We start from the raw sequence: 24622 nt of genomic DNA, 5'->3' as shown, positions 1-24622 counted from the left end.
GTCCCCAGACATTTTTCCTCCTGCCCTGAAGGGGGTGTAGCAAAACTGAACATCACAGCTATTGAACAAGTCAAAATCACAAACCGTAAAGGAGACAGATTTAAACGTCTCTGTAGGAAAAAGGCCTTTTGGATTTTTAAATTGAATACCTTGACACCACACGGCCTCAATGACACCATAGAACTAAATAACATCTAGTTATAGTGATAGGGGGTATGATCTTGGATTTTGCATTAATTCTCCCCACCTTACCCACCACAACCCACCTCACTTCTCAACCCCCCCTTTCCCCCCCTCATTTAGCACTCACTGGATCTGAGGATTTCCCAGATTAGATTATAGGTCCCTGTAGGTAACTGCATGAGGTCCTTTGATCCTTTGATACAGCGAACATTGACGTTGCCCGAATACCATCAATGTCTTTTCGTTTCATGTCTGCTCTCCAGACTGGGCCTCCGAGATTCATCGTTAGCTAGTGAGATCACTGACAATGGTGATCTCTTAATTGTTACCTTTATTTCTCTAGACTGAGGCCATGTTTGGTCTTAGATGTATGTCTGTATATACATGTATGGTGTGTACGTATGTACAATCAGTCTCCATTATTAGTTTGATCCTTTTAAGTAATAATTGTTAGTCCAGTTGTTGGAAGGGATTGTTAGTTCATGGAGTAAACACCACCTTTTTTTAACAGTAATAAGAACATATCAAGTATAAACAGTATGTATGGTATGCTAAAGGCTATGCTAAAGGCTATAACCATAGGACTACTATGATTATTACTAGTATTATGAAACTCAGTATGAACAACTCCCCATATGGAAGTTTGAGTATTAAAAAAGTTGCTATTTATAATCATTTCTGGTGAATTAATAGGAGTAGATTAATATCATTCTGAGTAATATGAGTATTCTTTAGGATTATTAAACAACATTTTTTTTATTATGATTATTATTTTTATCATTAATATTATTTATTTAGTTGGAATTATATGCGTTTGATAAATTTTGAGTATATTTATATCTATATGTTAATGTGTTATTATACTACATATGATTTGCACTTAATGATTTAACATATATCCTTTCAGTATGGTGTTACTTGTTTTTTTCTAACTATTAGAATTATTATGGTTAATATTATTAGAAATATGATTATTATTATCATTGTAAATTCGTTCATTTTTGTATTGGTATATTTTTATTTATATATTTCTTCATTTTGTAATTATATATATATATATATATATATATATATATACACACAAGCCCAAACTGGTCCGGCACTACTCCAAACAATAGCAACGTTGCCTCTGTGCCCTCTGCAAAATTTGTATATAGACCCGATAATCAGCAGCAGTGAAGGTCTTAATCAATCAAGCTGTTTATTAAACCACCAACGTTTCAGGGCTTCTATGCCCTTTTGTCAAGGTATCAAAAAGATACCTTGACAAAAGAGCATAGAAGCCCTGAAACGTTGGTGGTTTAATAAACAGCTTGATTGATTAAGACCTTCAGTGCCGCTGATTTTCAGGTCTATATATATAAATAAATATATATATATATATATATATATATTTGTTTAACTGAGGCTCCTTTTCTTATGTACACAAATATCTCTGCCGAAGTCTGTTTTCCATGTTGAATAATACAGAGACAAGTTTCACATTAGATTCTATCAAGTCCGATCACTTAATGAGAAGAGGACTCAGGTGTGAAAGATGTTTTTGATTGGCTATATGTGGTATTTAAAGCCAATGTGTCTGTTACTGGGGAGACTGCTTCTTCAGGAAACGGCAAGAGCTGAGAAACGCGTCAAGCTTACTTACCCCACTTGCTTCATACTGCACAACTGAACCCTATGTGGGCTAATTTTCTTTGCAAAGCACTTTAACCAGAGTCTCCGGACATGCGCTGCAGGGATACTTATCCGCCTAACAACAAAGGATCTCCGACGGACACACAAATGCGGCCACGAGTGCACTCATAAAGGATATATCCTGGATGGCCTTACGTTGTGGAAACTCGTAAACTGGACTTTGCAGGTACCATACCGACACCAATAGAGACAAATAACCTCTGTCTCAGTGTGTCCAGTCGTTCGGTGTTTTGCATCTGATTTATTTGTCTTTATGCATCAGAATCGGGACTTTAAGAAAGGAGACTTTACTAGCGGTGCGCTTATTGGAATTTTGATGTAAATTCTATTTTTATCAATTTAACCCTGTGCACAAGATTTTAACTTGTTTTTTCACAATCCCTCCAATACTGGTGGCCACTATGGATGCAATTGAATCAGTGCCATTGTCAATTTCAATAACTGAACACAAGACGGGAGGATTTCTATTCCAACATCCTATTGACACTTACTGGCAACATAGTTGCATAATACAGTAGAACTGGCAGTATAGTTGTTTATTACGGCAGATCCAACTATTAGGGTTACAGGTTCATCCTTTAGGATATTGTATCAAGCAATTGCTATTGTTTTGATTATACCATTATTCTAGGTTATCTAAGCCAATTTATGTGTATACCATTGTAATTCATGTGTATTATTTATTTTTATTTGGGTTTTTAAATTTAAATTTAAATTTTCTTGCCTTTTTGGGTCCTTCTACCATGTATAAAGATTTTTTACCTGACATACCATTTCCAAGATTCTCACTTTTTGATTGTATTCTGTGTCAATTTTATTCTGTAGTGGCAACACTCATTAAGTTAAGAATAATTTACACATCTTATTAGGCCTTCAGAGATAGCGCTCCTATTTTGTGTCTTACTAGTTTTTATAAGAGGGTCAGATCCTCTATTGGGTAGCAGCAATCACCCGAGGCCTATTCTATCTGCTTTTTGTATTGTCTCTCCATATTTTATATGGGGTCCATATTATTATTATTATTATTATTGATTAATATTCTATTGTCTAATTATTTCTGCCTTGGTTGTATAGCGCCCCAATTTTGTGTTTTTCTTACTTTTAGGCTATTAGTTCTAAATTAATGTAATTTAAAAAAATCTCTAGGTTTGTACAGGGCCGAAACTAGGATTTTTGTGACCCGGGGCATGACAGTGATTTGATGCCCCCCTTGGTAATTCCCCCATAGTAATGCCCCCTGCAGCAGTGCCCCTATAGTAATGCCCTCTTTCGCAGTGCACCTATTGTAATGCCCCGAGATAATGCCCCTATAGTAGTTCCCATATAGCAATGCCCCTGTAGTATTGCCCCATAGTAATGCCCCTGTAGCAGTGTCCATATAGTATTGCCCCTGTAGTAGTGCCCCCATAGTAATGCCCCTGTAGTAGTGCCCATTCAGTAATGCCCCCATAGTAATGCCCCTGTAGTAGTGCCCATATAGTAATGCCCCCATTGTAATGCCCCCTGTAGTAGTGCCAATATAGTAATTCCCCTGCAGAAGTGCCCATATAGTAATGCCCCTGTAGTAGTGCCCATATGGTAATGCCCCCATAATAATGCCCCTGTAGTAGTGCCCATATAGTAATGCCACCATAGTAATGCCCCTTTAGTAGTGCCCATAAGGTAATGCCCCATATTAATGCCCCTGTAGTAGTGCCCATATAGTAATGCCCCTGTAGCAGTGCCCATATGGTAATGCGCCATAGTAATGCCCCTGTAATGCCGCTTACACAAGTATGGGTGCGCTGTCACTCTGTGCCGGACATCCTCCCATCTACCCTCCACTGGCTTCTGTCCCCTATTACCCTCTCCTTTCCCTGTTTAAATTAACCATAAGATATGGTAATTTATAGCATACATATTTATTAATGCTTAAAAACACTGATTTTATTGCATGTGAAAAAGGGATAATTATATACAAAATTCCCATAAAAAACAACAGTGAAATCTGGAAACCCTAACTACTGTATATAATAGCAATCATCTGGGTAATGAAAGTCTAGTGATGCAACGCAAAGTACAGTAAGAGGGTAAAATGAGAAGTCTGACACTGGCAACATGGAAAGAGAATATTCTGAAACAGCTTCTTAGCCGTAACCTAGTAACTTGAATTCACGAGGGGCCATAATTATCAAACGGTATAATTAAATAAACACATATGGGACAAGGAAACCTTTAATAAAATATTGGTTACACAAAACACATGGGACAGTGTAAAATAAGATTATTTCATACACTGGCTCTGATTGAAAATGTTGTAACAAATATATAATATAAAAAATAAAGACAATAAACAAGTAACTATGGAATGAAAGCCATGTGCTCAGTGTATTATCAAACAAACACTTTAGGACTTACTTCCTCATTTATTTAAGCTTTTAATCCCCCCCACCCTAAAATACTGTTTTACATGTCTCTTTGTGCATTTTTCTAAGCTGTCCTTCTGCAAATTAATGTAAACTGTACTTTACAAACCTCTCTGGAGGGGCATCCAGATGGGCTGCCAGTTACACCCACATAGGATCTGATTCCGACTCTGCGGCCATCGTGTCTTTTGCCACAGTTACATCTGTTACTTTACACTAATAGTGCTACAAAGCCCCTCCCCTGTGCACGTTGGTGAGTCTGAATCACGGACTGAGATGCCCACTTTGAGCGTCTTTAGATTGCAATCATGCTTGGAGCGTCTTTAGACGCCACCATCGGTCGCACCATTGAAACTTGAACCAGTCCTATGCTAGGTGCAGATTCTCCGTCTATGGGCCGAATTCAATTATAGGCAAAAAGTCGCGGCCAGCAAAATGCATTCGCCGATGCAATGTTTTGGCCTCATTCGCCTATTTGGACGTGAACTTTTTGTTTACTTTCACAATGCGCGCTCCAGCTTTTTGCCCTCTTCAATTCTAAAACAGGCGAAAACGCAGTTGTGCGAATGCAGCGAATGTCGAAACTAGTGAAAAGGACAGCGTATTTGCGGAAATCAGTCTGTACCCCATATAAAGCCTAACTGACATTGGAAATCAATATAAAAGAGTATTAATAGCCCTAATAAAAGTATTTAGGGTTCTTAAATTGAGTCAAAGGGCTGTTATATGCATATTTGCATAAATGTGGAAAAATTATCTATACAATTTATTTTGTGAAAAATAATTGCTGTAGTTAAATTGGGGGAACATTTAAATGGGTACTATTATATTTTGGGGCCTCTAAAGTGCTTTTTAAAAAACGTTTTAAAAAACACCGGCACATTAGAATAACATCACTCCAATTCGTCTGACTGAGGATCAGGCCCAGACACCCGCAGCTTATGTAAATAAATATAAACCCTAATTATTTTTGATGGGATTTCTGCTTATGGTCTAATAAATGAATTTATCAGAGTGAGGGGAGACTGCAACTGTCTTTATCATACCTCCCACTTTACCGATTTAATGCCTGACTCTGGGGGGTGTAAACTTACTAAAGGTGGTTTAGATCGATTTAAAATCGATCTATATCGATGGCCTTTCCACACGCAAAGTCCGCATATTTATCAACCATAGGTTTTCAGTTTTAATTGAAGTTGAAACCCTATAGATGATAAATAATATGAGATATGGTAAGAACTTACCTTTGTTATCTCTATTTCTACGAAGTCCATAGGGTTCCACAGGATACCTTGGGGTATAGGTGATGACGTCAGGCATCGGGCACCATAGAGTTAAGTTTCAGCCTCCCAGGATGCACTAGTGTCCCCCTCCTATACCCCGCCCCCAAGCCAAGGCATTTCAGTTAGGTACCAAGCCATAGGCCGGAGGAGGAGAAGGAAGAGAGAGAAGAAAGATCTGGACACACACAAGAATCACATTCTCACCAGAGGGAGACGGAAAAACCGGTGACCAGAGTAAAGCCCATCTGCAGCACAGGTGCAACAGGGCGGGAGTCCTGTGGAACCCTATGGACTTCGTAGAAATAGAGATAACAAAGGTAATTTCTTACCATATCTCATATTTTCTACTTCAGGGTCCATAGGGTATCCACAGGATACCTTGGGGATGTCCCAAAGCAGTATCCTTTAAGGGTGGGGACGCTTCTGTGCTGAAAGGAGAATCCGCCGCCCGAAGGAAGCATCCTGAGAGGCGAAGGTGTCAAACCTGTAATACCTCACGAAGGTATGGACAGAGGACCACGTAGCAGCCTTGCAGATCTGGACTGCAGAGGCACCACGTCGAGCTGCCCACGAAGGACCCACAGACCTAGTGGAATGAGCCTTCACAGAAGGAGGAACCGGCAGACCTTCATGAAGATAAGCTTCAGAAATAGCCATACGGATCCAGGCTGCCAAAGTTTGCTTTGAAGCAGGCCAACCCTTTTTAAGGAAGCAATAGAGGACAAACAAGGCGTCCGACTTCCTAAACAAAGAAGTGCGGTCAACATAAGTCCTTAAGGCCCGCACAACATCCAAAGTGGCCTCACCCACTGAAAGGCCAGGTGAGTTAAAGGCCGGAACAACTATTTCCTCGTTAACATGAAACTGGGAAACAACTTTGGGAAGAAATTCAGGACGAGTGCGTAACACTGCCCTGTTCCCATGAAAAATCAAGAAAGGGGGTCTACAAGAAAGAGCCCCTAAATCAGAAACACATCTGGCCGAAGCTATGGCCAGAAGGAAAACAGTCTTAGCTGTTAGCCATTTAAGATCAACTGAGCCCAGTGGTTCAAACGGCGGTCCCTGGAGAGCCCTCAGGACCACAGCCAAATCCCAAGGCGCCACAGGTGGAACAAAGGGTGGCTGAATGCGTAGAACACCTTGCATAAATCTGCGCACATCCGGGATTGTAGCAATCCTACGATGGAACCAGACAGACAGGGCCGAAACCTGCACCTTCAAAGAAGCAAGGCGAAGCCCATGGTCTAGTCCCGCTTGCAGGAAGGCGAGAACCCGAGACAGACGAAACTCCCGCGGTGCATAACCTCTCGGCCGACACCACTGGAAGAACGTATGCCACACGCAATGGTATATTCTCGCGGAAGACGGTTTCCGAGCTTTGAGCATGGTACGCACTACAGAGCTGGAAAACCCCCTGGACCTTAACAACATGGCCGCCTCAACAGCTGAGTCAGGTCCGGGTGAAGACAAGGACCCTGTGACAGAAGGTCCGGTCATAGCGGCAACCGCAGAGGACTGTCCACGGACAGACCCTGAAGGTCTGAGAACCAGTGCCGTCTAGGCCATGCGGGAGCTAACAACAGGAGCGTCCCTCCTTCCTGTTTGAATTTCCGGATTACCCGTGGAAGAAGGGAAACCGGCGGAAAGAGATAAGCAAACTGGAACGTCCACCGGACAGACAGAGCATCCACCAGAGACGCCTCTTCGGCTCTTGTGCGAGACCCGTACACCGGCAACTTGTTGTTGTGCCGGGACGCCATGAGGTCGATCTCTGGAAGACCCCACCTGTCCACCAGCAGTTGAAAAACGTCCGGGTGCAGGGACCATTCTCCCGGATGAACGTCCTGGCGACTGAGAAAGTCCGCCTACCAGTTTAGCACTCCCGGGATGAAGACAGCTGATATGGCCGGAAGATTGTGCTCCGCCCATACCAGGATCCGAGACACCTCTACGAGAGCCGCCCGACTTCGGGTTCCTCCTTGCCGGTTTATGTAGGCCACGGTGGTAGCGTTGTCCGACTGGACCTGCACTGGGTGACCTTGGAGAACCCGACGTGCCTGCTGGAGAGCGTTGAACACCGCTCGGAGTTCCAAGATGTTTATTGGAAGCTCTGCTTCTGCCAGAGTCCACCTGCCCTGGAACAAGTGTGGACCCGAAACTGGTCCCCAGCCCCCCGAAGACTGGCGTCCGTCGTCAACAGGACCCAATTCGCCACCCAGAACGGACAACCCTTGTTGAGATGGGTCTGCAACCACCAGGCAAGGGACAGGCGAACCTCCGAAGTGAGCACTATCATCTGGGATTTTAGAGACTGAGGCAGTCCATTCCACCTGGACAGGATCAGGTGCTGCAGAGGTCTGGAGTGAAACTGGGCATATTCCACCATGTCGAATACCGACACCATGAAGCCCAGTAACCTCATCGCCGAGTGTAGAGACACCCGGCGGCTCTGCAGACAACTGCGCACCCTCGACTGTAAGGCAGAGATCTTTTCCCCCGTCACAAAGATCCTTTGCTGTCCCGAGTCCAATAAGGCTCCGAGGTGCAGAATCCGCTGAGACGGGACCAGGGTGGACTTCTGCCAGTTTATTAACCAGCTGTGCCGTTGCAGTAGCGCAATGGTCAGGTCCAAGTGGCGTAGAAGGAGCTCCAGAGATCCTGCCACTAAGAGAAGGTCGTCCAAGTATGGCAACATGTGGACCCCCTGCAGCCGCAGGGAAGCCGCCATTACCGCCATCACCTTGGTGAAAACACGTGGTGCTGTCGCCAGGCCAAAAGGTAACGCCCGGAACTGAAAGTGGTCGCTGCGGATTGCAAACCTTAGGAACCGCTGATGGCGCAAAAGAATAGGGACATGCAGGTAAGCGTCCTGTATGTCCAATGACACCATGTAGTCCCCAGGTTCCAGCGCCAGAATGATGGACCGTAGGGTCTCCATCCGAAACTTCGGCACCCGCAAAGATTTGTTGAGAGCTTTGAGGTAGAGAATCGGACAAAACGACCCATTGGGTTTCTGCACCAAAAAGAGATTGGAATAGAAACCCTGGCCCCTCTGGGAGAATGGAACAGGCACTATAACTCCAGCCTGGAGCATAGTGTGCAAAACCTTCCGCAGCTCCGTGGCTTTGTTCCGGTCTGATGGTAGACCCATGGTGAAGAATCGAGCCGGGGGTCTGTGCCGGAAGGAGAGGGCATACCCGTGTGAGACCACCTCGAGAACCCAAGTGTCTGTCGTGGTGACTGACCAACACCGGGCGAACTGCAGCAGGCGGCCTCCCACTTTGGGATCCCCCAAAGGGAGGCCTGGACCGTCAGGCCGCAGGTTTGTCATCTGGCTTAGGTGCCGGACGTCTGGTACTCCAGGCCTGCTTCCGGGGCTTGGCCGATTTCTTGGGGCCAGCCTGTCAGGGAAAGGACTGTGTCTTAAGCCTACCCTGGGCCCTATAAGACCGAAAGGACGGAGTACCTGAACGAGAAGGAACAGCCGCCGACGGGAGACATGCCGATTTAGCTGCCGCCAGCGTGGCTACAATTTTGTCCAGGTCCGGACCGAAGAGAACTTCTCCGTTAAAAGGCAACGCCTCCAAACCCTTTTTGGAATCCGCATCCGCCTTCCAAGATCGCAACCACAAGGTGCGACGAGCAGCCACAGCTGCTGAAGAAATGCGAGACGCCAGGGTACTAATATCCAAGGCCGCTTCGTTGATATAAGTGGCCGAATCCCGGAGATTGCCGATCAACTCCGTCTGCTCAGCCGAACAGTCGGAATCGAAGGACGCCTCCAACGTATCAGCCCAGCGCTCCATAGATCGGGCAACCCAGCAAATGGCCATAGCCGGCCGCGCAGCCCCCCCCCCGCAAGGGAATAGACGGACTTCAGGCAGATCTCCATGGATGGCATGGGTAATGTGGCACTACGGACAAGGCGTGTCACATGAGAATCCACCTGAAGAGGGGATTCCCACTTGGCAAAATAATTGTCCGCAAACGGATACGCCACTGCTAAACGCCTTTGAGGCTGATATCGTTTGCCTGGCTGTTTCCACGCTTCCTCTAGGTGGTCAACTAATTGCCCCGAAAGAGGAAACACTGTGGTATCTCCTTTAACATCTTTGAAAAAGGCGTATTTGGACTTTGATACCGGAGGGTCCTCATCCTCAATAACTAAAGCAGTACGGACAGGCCAGGTATATACACCTTAGACTTAGCGTCCGACTCTTTAGGGCGGGGAGTTTCCTGGTCAGAAAGATCCAGAATCTCCCCATCATCGGACGTCCCGTCGTCATCCACATAAGGAGCAGACAGAGACACCATCGGCCGCTTGTGAGGCCGCATCACAGACTCCCCTTGCAACACTTCTGACAACTGCTGTACAGAGCTTGTTAACAAATTAACCCACGCAGGCTCATGAGAGACCTGAGGAGGGGAAATAGGGAGACTGTGGGGTACCATCAATTGTCTTGGGAAACCCTGCATGGGTGACGACACCACTGATTGCTGGGACAAACCCATCTGAGTGAGGGCAGGCTGCGGAGCTAACTGGCCCACGAGGGTTGTAAGCGCTTTGGCAAAACAAGCCCAGGGCGGCTCCTGTACCGGAGCCGTGACCGTAATCGGTCGCGTCAACGAATAACACCGTCGACATAGTCCCTCCGCACTGCCGTCCCCCTCCGCTATAGGTACCTTGCATGTAGTACATAAAAGCTGGAGAGGAAAATCACTTTCAGACATAATGGTAAGTATGTGACCCCTCTCACTGATACTCGTTAGTATAGTGTGAGACCACCCTGCAAGCACCGCACCGCAAGGGCTTTAGCAGAAAGAACAGGGACAGTTAAATGCTGACAGATAGAAAATGAAAGTACAGGCAGCAGACGCTAGCACAGGTCGCATACAATGCAAAGAAATCAATTCCTGCACTATCAGCGCTGATCCTCAACTACACAGACTCAGAGCCTGGTAGGACACAGCACTGCATACACAGACCTTATCCAATGGAGGAGAGGTATGCAGGGGGACCCAGACCACGATGCCACCGTTCTTCAGTGTCCAGCAGCGCTCACCATGCTTCTTCCAAAGATGGCCACCGAGGAGCAGAGAGGAGGCCGGCCTTGGGGAGGAGCGCTGACACAGGACCAGTCAGCGTGTGCAAAGAGGGCTGTGTGCAGCGGGGGAGGCGCCGGCTGTGAGACAGGGAAGGCGCGCTCCCCTGGCATGCATTTAACCTCTGGGACGCTGCAGCGCTACCGCTCTGCCGTGGTCCTGCTGTCCCACGGGGGTAGTGTAAGCGCAGGTTAGAACCTGGCTCCACGCTGCAGCCAGTCCCCAGGGAGCCCCCTGCCTGGGGACTCTGGACCATGTGTTTCACCGGGGACCCACCGTGGGACCCCGCTGCTTACCTTTGTCCCCCTTGATTCCAGCCATGGTCCTAAACATCTGGGGTCACCGCTAGCTGTGACCCCAGATGTCTACCAGCATCCCCGGATCAGTACCGGCGTTCTGTCAAGACTGACAGTCCATGCTGTACTTCCAGATGTGCAGCCACAGCTGCATTGAAGAAACTTCAGGGGCCCTTCATAGCCCCCCTCTAACAGGTGCATCCGACTCCGGCCGGGCACCAAACTAAACTGAGATGCCTTGGCTCGGGGGCGGGGTATAGGAGGGGGACCCTAGTGCATCCTGGGAGGCTGAAACTTAACTCTATGGTGCCCGATGCCTGACGTCATCACCTATACCCCAAGGTATCCTGTGGATACCCTATGGACCCTGAAGTAGAAATGCAGAATTTGCGTTCTAAAAGCCCACCGATGTAGATCGATTTTACATAAATCTGAATTTCAATCTTTAGTAAATTTACCTCTGAGTCTCAAGCATAGCGCCCCCAAGTCCGGGTGGCTGTGGTTGCCAGATTTAGGGGTCTAAGTACTAAGCCTTGGAGAGAGATAAAGTGGATGGAGATAAAGTATCAACCAATCAGCTCCTAACTGTCATTTTTCAAACACAGCCTGTAAAGTAACAGTTAGGAGCTGATTGGTTGGTACAGTACTATCTCTCCAAGGCTCAGTACATAGACCCCTTACTACCTTATGCATACGTCAGTATCCTCATGGCTTCATGCGTATAGTCGCACCGCCCACTGTCCTTCTGTCCGCAGCACCAGCCGCCATCATTAGTATTGGCACTTGCACCTACCTCATGCTGGGCACCAGAGATTCACCAGTAACAGGGTTTGCCTTGGTCATGAGCACCAATATCTGGCTACATGCCACCAACACTGCCATGACACTCCCACTAAATGGTTCTATTGGGTGCATCCGCAAGGGCAGCCACCCAGAAACGCCACGTTTATGAAAGGAGAAATCCAACCACGGACGGCGCCTCCATCAAGTTGCACATGAATACGCGTTATCACTGCAGAGCATGCGCGGTCTAAAAATAAATTCTCTAGATGCACCCACTTTTGGTCTTGGCTAAGGCCCTTAGTTGGTTACAGTCTTAATACTGCTGGACCGTCCAACTGTCCCGATAACTAAGACAGACTGCGGCCAAAGTTGGGAAGAATATGGTGCAGCAGTGCCAGGCTGTATTGGGGACAGGCTATTGCTTCAGAGGTGTCAGAACCCACATGTATAGCCCATACCCTACTCCCTCCTAGCATCCAATGGCGAGATGAGCTCAGCGAGGGGCGACCCTAATCCACCCCAATTCTAACACAATCACTCAAGTGGTCAGGTCACTGTCTCTCAGCGGAACCCGGTATATTTGTCTCATAATTTCAATATTCATTAGGTCAGCGTGACAATGTTGAAATGGCTGTTATGTTGACATTGAAAATGTCGACCTGTTGATAATGTCGACTTTGACCATGTCGACGTCTAACATGTCAACACTGATGTAATGTTGACATTGTTCAAATGTTGACAGTGTCTTTTTACTGAGAGTCTATTCCTAACCTTAATGGAAAACCCAATACAAACCCTGACAGTAACTATAACCTTAACGGTAACTTGAACACCAACCCTAGCCTAACAGTAATCATAACGCTAACCTAACAGTAACCCTAGTGCTAACTCTAACCTTAACAGTAACCCTAACCCTATCTCTTACCCTAACAGTAACACTATAGCTAAATATAACGCTAACTCTTACCCTAACAGTAACCCTAACCATATCTCTAACCCTAATGGTAACCCTAAACCTACAACAGTAACCCTATCGCTAAATCTAATCCTAATGCTAACTCTTACCCTAACAGTAACCCTAACCATATCTCTAACCCTAGCGGTAAACCTAAACCTAACTCTTACCCTAACAGTAACACTATCGCTAAAACTAACCCTAACGCTAACTCTAACCCTAACAGTAACCCTAAACCTAACAGTAACCCTAACTCTTACCTAACAGTAACCCTAACGCTAACTCTAACCCTAATGGCAGTGATATTTTTCTGAAAAAAATTGGTACAGGAACTGTGGGAGGAGCTACTGAGGGTGGAGTTATAGAAAAACAATGATATACTGTATATTATATATACTTATATATATATAATATATATATACATACAGGAGCATTTTAAGAGAGGGGGCCAGTGTGCAGCCTCCATTTGCCCCCCCCTCTCTTTCTGCGCACTGAGAGCCTGATTCAGACCCAGTCGCGAGCGCTGAGCACTCGCAACCGGGTCGATGTTTGCCCACTGGGCATGCACACGACGGAGCCGGCTCCATTGTGCGCATGCACGAGACCCGGCTAGCGATGGGCGCTCCGTCGCTCCGGGTCTCGCATCAAAGGGGGCGAGCTGTCGATGGTGATTGACAGCTCGCCCTGTTTGGTAGGCGTGGTGTGGGGGTGGCTTCACAAACGGAGGCGTTTACATGCAAACGCCTGCCGTTTGTGGGCGGCCCCACTGACATCACCAGTGATGTCAGTGGGAGAGCTTCCGGCTCTATTGGAGCCAGAAGCTCTCTGGGGCTTGCGGCCACGAGACCCTACCACAAGGGTCTCGTTGCAAGCCCGATGGTCGCAATGGTCGTGACCATCGCGACCATCATCCTGGCCACTCGCAATATATGTGGGTGGTCAAAGAAAAAAGACGCCCTGATTCAGAGCGAGCGTTCTTTCAGAGCGTCCGGCTCTGAATCAGGGCCTGAGCGCGATAGACTCTGGCTTCATGACAGAATCTGCTGCGCATGTGCAGGCCCCCGGGAAAATGCCTATTTTCCCAGGGACATCTTTTTTGGGCATGTGCTGCTATGCAGCGCAGGTCCGGCACTGCGGAGCAGCACATCGGAATCTGCGGAGAGGTAAGTATTTATTAACTATGGGTGCAGGGTGTGCACACCTTGCACCCATTATAAAGACGCCTATGTATATATATATTATATATACATATATAATGTATTTAGAAAAGAATGTACTCAAAAGATCCATTAAAATAAGACTTATCTTGTGGAAAACACATTTTGACCCAGGACATTACGTCATAGTTAATGAGAGACTCCTGCTTGTTCCTGATAAAAACTAGCACGCCTAATGTTTACCCTAACGCTAAATCATGCTTGCCTACCCTCCCAATTTGGTCGGGAGCTTCCCGAATATCGGGTGCCGCTCCCGACCCCCCCGGAAAGGCAGGCAAGCCTCCCTGCTTCACAATGCCTTTAATTTCGGCATTGTGAAAAGGGGGCGTGGCCATGATGATGCAATTGTGGTCACGCCCCTGGTCCTGCCCCCAATACGGAGTCATTGCCCGGCCATGCCCCCCCGCTGTATAAAGGCATTCAGCTCCCTCCCGGAAGGAGAGAGCTGAATGTCGTCAAGTATGCGCTAAATCTAACCCTAACAGTAACCCTAACTCTCTCCCTAACAGTACCCTAACCCTAGCGGTAACCCTAAGGCTAACCCTAACTGTACCCTAACCCTAATGTTAACCCTAATGGTAACCCCAACACTAATCCTAACAGTACCCTCATCCTAACGCTAACAGTAACCCTAACCTTAAGCCTTATGTCGACAGTGTGACTGCTACCCCTGCATTGACCATTCCTATGATCTCATTGGCTAGAGGTAGTTTTAGCCACACCCACCACCACACACTGATAAGGAGTAGATAAAAAATGACAGTAAAAGGAGCCCTGACCTAATAATAAAACAAACCTTAGAAAATAAACAAGAAGTAAAAAATAAAAAAATATCCTTTCTGCCTGTAGGATGGTAACCGCCTGCATAAAGCGGAACATTTCATTCCAGAGTTCCCTCTACATTAATATTACTGTGTGGGGGGAAAAATGGGGAAAGCAGGTACATAATGCAGCCTTACCTGACATTTTCATAGCGATGGATATAAATCTTGTGAAACTGATGCTGCAGATGCTCATCTTCTACATTGGTCATATCATTGATCATTTCAAGTACAACGAATCGAGGTAATACAGAGAGGACGAGCCTTTCCTGCAAGACAGGGTGAGGAAGGGTCGAGTTAATAGGTCATTTTCTGAAGGTCATAAAGCATAACTGATTTATAAGTAGGGCTCGTCTTACTCCTGTGTATGACAGTATGATACTTATTCATTAAAACGCCTGCTGCTCAGGGAATGCCGCCATAAGCTGACACTTAGCTATGGATTTCTCTGAGACGTTTAATCTGCTGGGCAGCACGGTAGAGGCCTGGTGATGCCCTCTAAGGGATGTGGTTATCAGAACGGCGGATGGCATGCCGCCGGTCTGAATCCCGACGATGAAAGTCCTACACGGGACTTAAGATAGGCGTGCTTATCTTAATCTCGAGACCGGAATCCAGAAGGACAGCTGCCCGAACAAGGTAAGTCCCGAGTGCCCTTAGCTGCTAGCAGCGGGGGGGGGGGGGGAGAAGTGTTAGGTTAAGGCAGCGTAGTGAGGTTAGGATTAGGTTTTGAGGGAGGAAGTTAGGGATAGGCACACCTAGGGGGGAGGGTTAGGCACCACTGGGGGGGTATAGGTTTAGGGATGAAGGGGGGAGACATAGGTTTAGGCACTAACGGGTAGGGTTAGGGTGTGCGGGTGGGGAGGGTTAGGGTTAGGCTACTAGAAGGGTGGGTTAGGGATACCAACCATCCGGATGCCGCTGTCGGTATTTTGACAGGGGGCATCCTGACAGCGAGTATTGCATACCCATTCCGCCTTCCAATGCTGGGGACGTACAGATCTGATTCCAACCAGAGTGCATCATTGGCGACCTGCTCTTGTTTGTCAAAGAGTTCAAAAACATATTGTTAGGTTACCTGGCTTCTGGTTAATGTAATCATGCTGTTTGTGGTAGGTAAACTAATATAGTGCTATTTTGTCACTCATTGATACAGTTATGATCTTTCATTTATATAGTGTCGACAAATTACACAGCTCTGTAGAAGGAATTGTATTAATTCATATCAGGCCCTATCTCAGAGGAGCTTGCAATCTAATTTCCCTACCACATTAAAACAAAGATACCATACACTCTAGGACCAATTTCAAAACCAACCAACCAACCAACCTATCAGTATGATTTTAGAGTGCGAGAAGACACCAGAGCAAAACCCCCCCACGGCAACAAAAGAGAGAACATAAAAACCCTACACAGGTGGTGCTCTGGTCGGAGCTCAAAGTTATGTCACCCATGGTGATTATGATTAGGAGTGAAATTATATTGTAAACGGTGTAAATACAAGATAATAATAAGTGCTTGCATATCATTAGCCAAGAATAGGATACACTTTGTAATGTTACAAAAACTGCAATGACGTATATTATTTTGACAGTGATTATTATTTGAATATAGTATTCCATTGCCCGAGCAGTACGTTTATTATTTTGACAGTGATTATTATTTGAATATAGTATCCCATTGCCGAGCAGTACGTATATTAGCCTTTTTTGTGCTAGAAAAAAAATCTACTCTGCAAATTTATATTTATATGATTGATTGTAATTGCTCTTAGAGTTACTCTAATTGTTGAAAACCAGCTTTGCTGCTTGGTCCCTTATTTCTTTTGTTAGATATGATAAAATGTAATTTTATCTCAGCACAAGGAATAGAACAGTTGTGATCAGAGCATATGAATATACAGAGTAACGCAAATAACAAGTCTCAGCTATGTCATTGGTTCTCTGTGAATTGGCTGCATCCTCGTGAAATTAGTTGCTATGGTTACAGTAACCGTCCTATTAATTCCATGCAGCATTGAGTTTGAGGATACTGAGTTCACGGAAAGCTGAAGAGACAATTCTGAAACTCTCTATGCTGAAGTGAATGGGCCATTCTTGGCACAATCGGAGATTTAATTATCCACCGGCAAATGTATATATTTCCTTTAGTCACCTCAGTGTCTTCCCGTTGCCCTGCCATTACTGCTATTTTGTATATTAATATACGTTATGTATATATACATAGTAATCATAAAGTTGATAAGACATTGGGATTGTACTTATTGAGCGTGTCATTTTTGTGTGTTTCAAGCTTTAATTTATACCTCACAACGCATAGCTCCCAATTTATCTAGTGAGAAGTTTGGGACAGAGGGTGTGGCCAGGTGTCGGTGGGGGCGTGGTCACATCTGGAGCTGCCCCTTATCCCCTCACCATTTTCACTGCAGTCTGCACCAATGGCATGAATGAGATATACTTCCATAACCAACGGGCCAATTCAGTCTCACTGCCAGGCAAAAACTGTGTTCTTTTTTTTAGGCTGGCGACAAGAGGCGCAATTCTGCATATCATGTCCTTTGAGCACTGAAATGACCTACCCCAGCTCTGAAAGTAAGTACTATTTGCGGCTCAACGAAAAGTAACAGTTCAATCGCAATAAAGAAGTTAAACAAATACAAGTGAAGCCACTGTTATCCCAAACTGATTTATTCACATTATAATGTAAATGTGTATGTACATACATACAGCTAGCTCTGGAACAACATTTTGCTGAGCAGGGGCACCCCAGTTAGAGTTCGGTATACTCTGTCGAATGATCTTGCGCTGCCGGCAGCAAGTACCCTTAACACTCCCCCTAGTGCCTAATCCAATCCTCCCCTCCCATAGCCAAACCCTAACCCTAGTGCCTCATCCAATATTGCCCTCCCGTAGCCTAACCCTAATACTCCCCCTAGTACCTAATCCAAACCTCCCCTCCTGTAGCCTAATCCTAACCCTCCCCTAGTACATAATTCAATCTTTCCCTCCTGTAGCCTAACCCTAACACTCCCCTTAGTGCCTAATCCAAACCTCCCTTCCCATAGCCTAAACCTAACCCTCCCCCTAGTACCTAATTCAATCTTTTCCTCCCGTATCCTAACCCTAACACTCCCCTTAGTGCCTAATCCAAACCTCCCCTCCAGCAGCCTAATCCTAACCCTCCCCTAGTGCCTAATCCAATCTGCCACTCCCGTACCCTAACCCTAACACTCCCCTTAGTGCCTAATCCAAACCTCCTTTCCCGTAGCCTAATCCTAACCCTCCCCCTAGTACTAATCCAAACCTCCCTTCCCGTTGCCTAAACTTAACACTGCCCTTAGTGCCTACTCTAAACCTCCCTTCCCGTAGCCTAACCCTAACACTCCCCTTAGTGCCTAATCTAAACCTCCCTTCCTATAGCCTAACCCTAACACCCCCTAGTGCCTAATACAATCCTCCTTTCCTGCAGCCTAACCCTAGTGCCTACTCCAAACCTCCCATCCCGTAGCCTAATTCTAACCCTCCCCAGTCCTAATCTAAACCTCCCTTCCCATAGCCTAACCCTAACACTCCCCTAGTGCCTAATCTAATCCTCCCCTCCCATAGCCAAACCCTAACACTCCCCCTAGTGCCTAATCTAAACCTCCCTTCCCGTAGCCTAACCCTAACATTCCCCTAGTGCCTAATCCAATCCTTCCCTCCCATAGCCAAACCCTATCACTCCCCCTAGTTCCTAATATAAACCTCCTTTCCCATAGCCTAACCCTAACACTCCTCCTAGTGCCAAATCCAATCCTCCCCTCCCGTAGCCAAACCCTAATACTCCCCCTAGTGCCTAATCCAATCCTCCCCTCCCATAGCTGAACCCTATCACTCCCCCTAGTTCCTAATATAAACTCCCTTCCCATAGCCTAACCCTAACACTCCCCCTAGTCCCTAATCCAAACCTCCCTTCCCGTAGCCTAACCCTAACACTCCCCTAGTGCCTAATCCAATCCTTCCCTCCCATAGCCGAACCCTATCACTCCCCCTAGTCTCTAATCCAAACCTCCCTTCCCGTAGCCTAGCCCTAACACTCCACTAGGGTCTAATCCAATCCTTCCCTCCCATAGATGAACCCTATCACTCCCCCTAGTCCCTAATCTAAATCTCCCTTCCCGTAGCCTAGCCCTAACACTCCCCATAGTGCCTAATCTAAACCTCCTTTCCCGTAGCCTAATCCTAACCCTCCCCCTAGTACCTAACTCTAACCTCCTTTCCCATAGCCTAACCCTAACCCTCCCCCCCCTAGTGCCTAATCCAAACATGTTATCAATATGATGGTATTCGGGCATTCAATAGGCTTGTTGTTCTAAAGCAGCTGCTAAACAATAGGGAGAAGTCACCTCCGCATACACAGAAATATGTAATAAGAAATAAACTCCGGCGCTGACAAAGGTTACCTCTCTAAAGCAGCTGCTAAATAAGAGATAGTCAGTCTCTTAGATAAAACCAAAAATAGAATAGGAAGCAGCGCTCAATCATTAAGTCATTTAATATTTAAAATAAATAAAGAAAACACAGTAAGTGACAATAGATATAGTGTCACTAAATTGCATAAATTCTATAAACAATACTTGCAAGTATAAATAAACAAATAAAATAAATTAGAATAAAAAGGCACCATTGAGTTAGATAGTAGACATGCATGTCACAATTAAAAACTTCACTTCCTTAATATGCACCCATATCAGACATTCATTGATGCACCGCACAAAATTGATATGCACTGAAATAAGTTCCGCATGGAAAACCAGATGGATACACCCGCTGGAAAAGGAAACTCCAATTGAGCTGGAGAGCTAATGACTGGGCATATGATGTCCCCACCGCATAACAACTCCTGAATGGACAAATTATTACCTCTGCAAGTCTCTGAAGAGTAGTCCAATAGGTTCTGTGGTAGCGGTAGTCTTAAAGGAAGGTTGCTTGGAGTCACAAGCAGTTATCCACAGATGTTGATGCCAAACTTGGAGTCAAGTACGCAATCCAGTGAGGACAAGATCCTGGGAATGGCAGGTTTCCAAGTGGAGTGCGGTAGTATGCAGGTGCAAATGCAAATGATGCCTGGTTCCTGGTGCTTCACCAACGCGTTTCACTGCCTATCTGGCAGCTTTTTCAAGGTGGCTTTAGTCTTCCAAATGTGCCTCTTAAATAGTTCCTAATATCAATACTTCATTGGTTTCAGCTGTGTCTAATTACATCAATCACATCGTTTTATTATAGGAAACAATTTATATCCACACATTCTATCATTGATACAATTTAAAAAAACGCAAAAGGAGGCAAACCGATCGCTTATATAATATAATAAGAATGTCAAACACTTACTTATATTTTAATCGTATAAAAATTTCCTCAATCTCACGGAGAATTGTATACTCATCCCCCATTGGTGTATGATGAACACATAATCTACAATGGGGAGGGATCTGTCTTAGTGAGGGATGCGGCGTCTAGTGTCACCGCATTCCAAACCTCGTTTTCATCCTCCAACAACTAGCAGAAGTCGGAACCAGGAAAGTCAAAAACTTATGATCATCCCGCTGGGGAGCAGGCGCCTCTGGAGCACAGCGTAGTACGACGTCGCACTCCACAGTATGTCCCACCTCCACAGCGGTAGACCTTTCAGACCCCACTAAGACAGATCCCTCCCCATTGTAGATCATGTGTCCAACATACACCAATGGGGGATGAGTATACAATTCTCCGTGGGATTGAGGAGATGTTTATATGATTAAAGTATAAGTAAGTGTTTGACATCCTTATTATATTATATAAGCGATCGGTTTGCCTCCTTTTGCGTTTTTTTAAATTGTATCAATGATAGAATGTGTGGATATAAATTGTTTCCTATAATAAAACGATGTGATTGATGTAATTAGACACAGCTGAAACCAATCAAGTATTGATATTATGCACTATTTAAGAGGCACATTTGGAAGACTAAAGCCACCTTAAAAAAGCTGCCAGATAGGCAGTGAAACGCGTTGGTGAAGCACCAGGAACCAGGCATCATTTGCATTTGCACCTGCATACTACCGCACTCCACTTGGAAACCTGCCATTCCCAGGATCTTGTCCTCACTGGATTGCGTACTTGACTCCAAGTTTGGCATCAACATCTGTGGATAACTGCTTGTGACTCCAAGCAACCTTCCTTTAAGACCACCGCTACCGCAGAACCTATTGGACTACTCTTCAGAGACTTGCAGAGGTAATAATTTGTCCATTCAGGAGTTGTTATGCGGTGGGGACATCATATGCCCAGTCATTAGCTCTCCAGCTCAATTGGACTTTCCTTTTCCAGCGGGTGTATCCATCTGGTTTTCCATGCGGAACTTATTTCAGTGCATATCAATTTTGTGCGGTGCATCAATGAATGTCTGATATGGGTGCATATTAAGGAAGTGAAGTTTTTAATTTTGACATGCATGTCTACTATCTAACTCAATAGTGCCTTTTTATTCTAATTTATTTTATTTGTTTATTTATACTTGCAAGTATTGTTTATAGAATTTATGCAATTTAGTGACACTATATCTATTGTCACTTACTGTGTTTTCTTTATTTATTTTAAATATTAAATGACTTAATGATTGAGCGCTGCTTCCTATTCTATTTTTACAGAAATATATAACAGAAATGTAGAAGCGCTATCAAGAATAAATGAAGATGATTGCAAATACTGTAGATGTTAAAATGTTGAAAAATTCATTGATATTTAATACATAAAAATCATTATAAAATCAATTATTACATAAACTGAATAGTACAGGAAACCAATAAAGATTACTGCTTGTTCCTATTAAATGGCTGGACTCTTTGATAAAGCTGCACTTGAACAGCAGCGAAACACAATCATATTCATTTATTCTTGAGAGCGCTGCTACATTTCTGTCCTAATCCAAACATCCCTTCCTGTAGCCTAACCATAACACTCCCCCTAGTCCTAATCCAAAACTCCCTTACCATATCCTAACCTTTACACTCCCCCTAGTCCCTAATCCAAACCTCCCTTCCCGTAGCCTAACCCTAACACTCCCCTAGTGCCTAATCCAATCCTCCCCTCTTATAGCCGAACCCTAACACTCCCCCTAGTCCCTACTCCAAACCTCCCTTCCCGTAGCCTAACCCTAACACTCCCCTAGTGCCTAATCCAATCCTCCCCTCCCATAGCCGAACCCTATCACTCCCCCTAGTCCCTAATCTAAACCTCCCTTCCCATAGCCTAACCCTAACAGTCCCCCTAGTGCCTAACTCTAACCTCCTTTCCCATAGTACATATAAAGCCGTTTTCTCCATAGCCTAACCCTAACACTCCCCCTAGTGCCTAATCCATACCTCCCTTCCCGTAGCCTAACCCTAACACTCCCCCTAGTGCCTAATCTAAACCTCCCTTCCTGTAGCCTAATCGTAACCCTCCCCCTAGTACCTAACTCGAACCTCCTTTCCCATAGCCTAACCCTAACACTCTCCCTAGTGCCTAATCTAATCCTCCCGTCCTGTAGCCTAACCCTAACACTCCCCCTAGTGCCTAATCCTAACCCTCCCCCAGTCCCTAATCTAAACCTCCCTTCCCGTAGCCTAACCCTAACACTCCCCCTAGTGTCTAATCTAAACCTCCCTTCCCGTAGCCTAATCCTAACCCTCCCTCAGTCCCTAATCTAAACCTCCCTTCCCGTAGCCTAACCCTAACTCTCCCCCTAGTGCCTAATCTAAACCTTCCTTCCCGTAGCCTAACCCTAAACCTCCCCCTAGTGTCTAATCCAAACCTCCCTTCCCGTAGCCTAAACCTAACCCTCCCTCTAGTCCCTAATCTAAACTTCCCTTCCCATAGCCTAACCCTAACACTCCCCCTAGTGCCTAATCCATACCTCTCTTCCTGTAGCCTAACCCTAACACTCCCCCTAGTGCCTAATCTAAACCTCCCTTCCCGTAGCCTAATCCTAACCCTCCCCCTAGTACCTAACTCTAACCTCCTAACTCTAACACTCCCCCTAGTATCCAACTCTATCCTCCTTTCCCATAGCCTAACCCTAACACTCCCCCTAGTGCCTAATCCATACCTCCCTTCCTGTAGCCTAACCCCAACACTCCCCCTAGTACCTAACTCTAACCTCCCTTCCCGTAGCCTAATCCTAACCCTCCCCCTAGTACCTAACTCTAACCTCCTAACTCTAACACTCCCCCTTGTATCCAACTCTATCCTCCTTTCCCATAGCCTAACCCTAACCCTCCCCCTAGTGCCAAATCCTTATCTGTCCCCTCCCGTAACCTAACCCTAAATCTCCTCTGCTGCAGCCTAACTCTGACCCACTGTGAACTTGTTGATTTTGTGCAGATGTGGACATGTTGCATGTCGACATCTTATGGTGTCAACACATTGCAAATGTCGATATTATGAGTGCATGCCACCGGTTATGACACCGTTAATATGACTCAAGCATCAATCATTTGAGATGACTTTGACGCCATCTGTATGTGTGGTTGTCTTGCACTCGCAGCCCAAACGCAGCTGTAAAAAGCCACGAAATGAAAACTTTGTGAATATTTCTTGAATTAAAATAGCTTGTTCCCGTGAACCATTTATAAAGCCATTTTCTCCAGTCAGCGGCTTTTGGCTGCGACAAAATCTTAAATATTTATATTTAAATCTCCCTCGTGATCAATTTTCAACATTATCTTAAAACTTTCTTCTTCTCTACCCGAAAAATGAAATCTTCTTATGGCACAAGACAACACGCTATTGTGTTCGGCTTCAAGAGATAAAGTTGTTCAACAATTCAATTAAAGCAAGTTGAATTATTCTGTTTATTGTGGCCGGGGGGGATATATGACTCTTGATGTTTCTGCACTAAATTACTTAAGTGAGTAGGATCTCATTTATTTTCTACAGTGGGAATCACATCACTGGAAAGTTAGGCGCTGGCAGGATAAAAGGTTCCAGCGATGACAATAAAAGCCCTGATTTCCCAGCATCTTCACACTGCAGCAGGAGACCATTATTGGCCGATATTGTGCCATTATCCTTAATGTGTGATTCATTAGTTTGCATTCACCGATGAACAATGGTTGCCAAGAGCAGGCCCCTGAGTCCACGTAAACATGTACACCCATATATATACGAGGGCAGAGGGTTTTTACACTGTAACATATTTATAGCACTAAAGTTAGTTGAATCTGTAAAAAGAGAGAACGTGTTTCGTCTACTTTTGTTTTAGCAATGGAATCTGATCCATATTAGTTTTAGGGTTCTATTTACTAAGCAGTGTTAGGAGACAGAGTGAAAAGTGATAAGGTGCCAGCCAATCATTTCCCAACTGTCATTTTTCAAACACAGCCTTTGAGAAGACAGTTAGGAGCTGATTGGCTGGTACCTTATCACTTTTCACTCTGTCTTCTAACACTGCTTAGTAAATAGATTCATTAATTTCTTACATTTAGGGACAACCAAATACATTTCATAATATGGAGATAAAAAAATATACTGCCTATAAAATCAGACCAATCACCTACGGATCGCAGTTCTTAAAATATGCTACTGGTCAGCCGACATAAAGACGCCCGCCGCTGCTTTCTCGTATCCGTCCAATGTCGCCGTTCTGTGTAAACATCGCTGCCATCGTCGCACATCGACCAGGTACGCAGCATTTACAACAAGTCTACTCGCACGCAGAGAGAGCTCTCATGCTGCGTATGCAATCGCGGTGGCTAATTTATGCACGCACATGAAACGGCGTTCAAGCGGACAGACACGCCTGCATTTCTCCGACCTCCCCCCCTCCCGTCACCACCCCCAAATGCTGACAGCCTGTCACTCACTCAAGAATGTGAAAAGGGG

At 45.3% G+C, this 24622-nt stretch overlaps 1 protein-coding gene across 1 annotated transcript in view; it reads right to left on the bottom strand.

Moving 5' to 3' along the window:
• Positions 1 to 24622, bottom strand: part of ADCY8 (adenylate cyclase 8) — a gene marked incomplete at its 3' end in the record, with an annotated part of 277169 nt that overhangs the window by 113170 nt on the left and 139377 nt on the right. The window contains exon 3 of the mRNA XM_088449701.1: positions 14880 to 15010. Coding sequence (XP_088305827.1) covers positions 14880 to 15010 — 131 coding nt within the window. The remainder of the gene's footprint in view (positions 1 to 14879; positions 15011 to 24622) is intronic.

This window comes from Taudactylus pleione, unplaced genomic scaffold (genome assembly GCF_031769625.1).
Source record: "Taudactylus pleione unplaced genomic scaffold, aTauple2 ptg000493l, whole genome shotgun sequence".
NCBI lineage: Eukaryota > Metazoa > Chordata > Amphibia > Anura > Myobatrachidae > Taudactylus > Taudactylus pleione.
The sequence above is the reverse complement of the archived record's forward strand: the minus strand, read 5'-3'. Positions and strand labels throughout refer to the sequence as shown.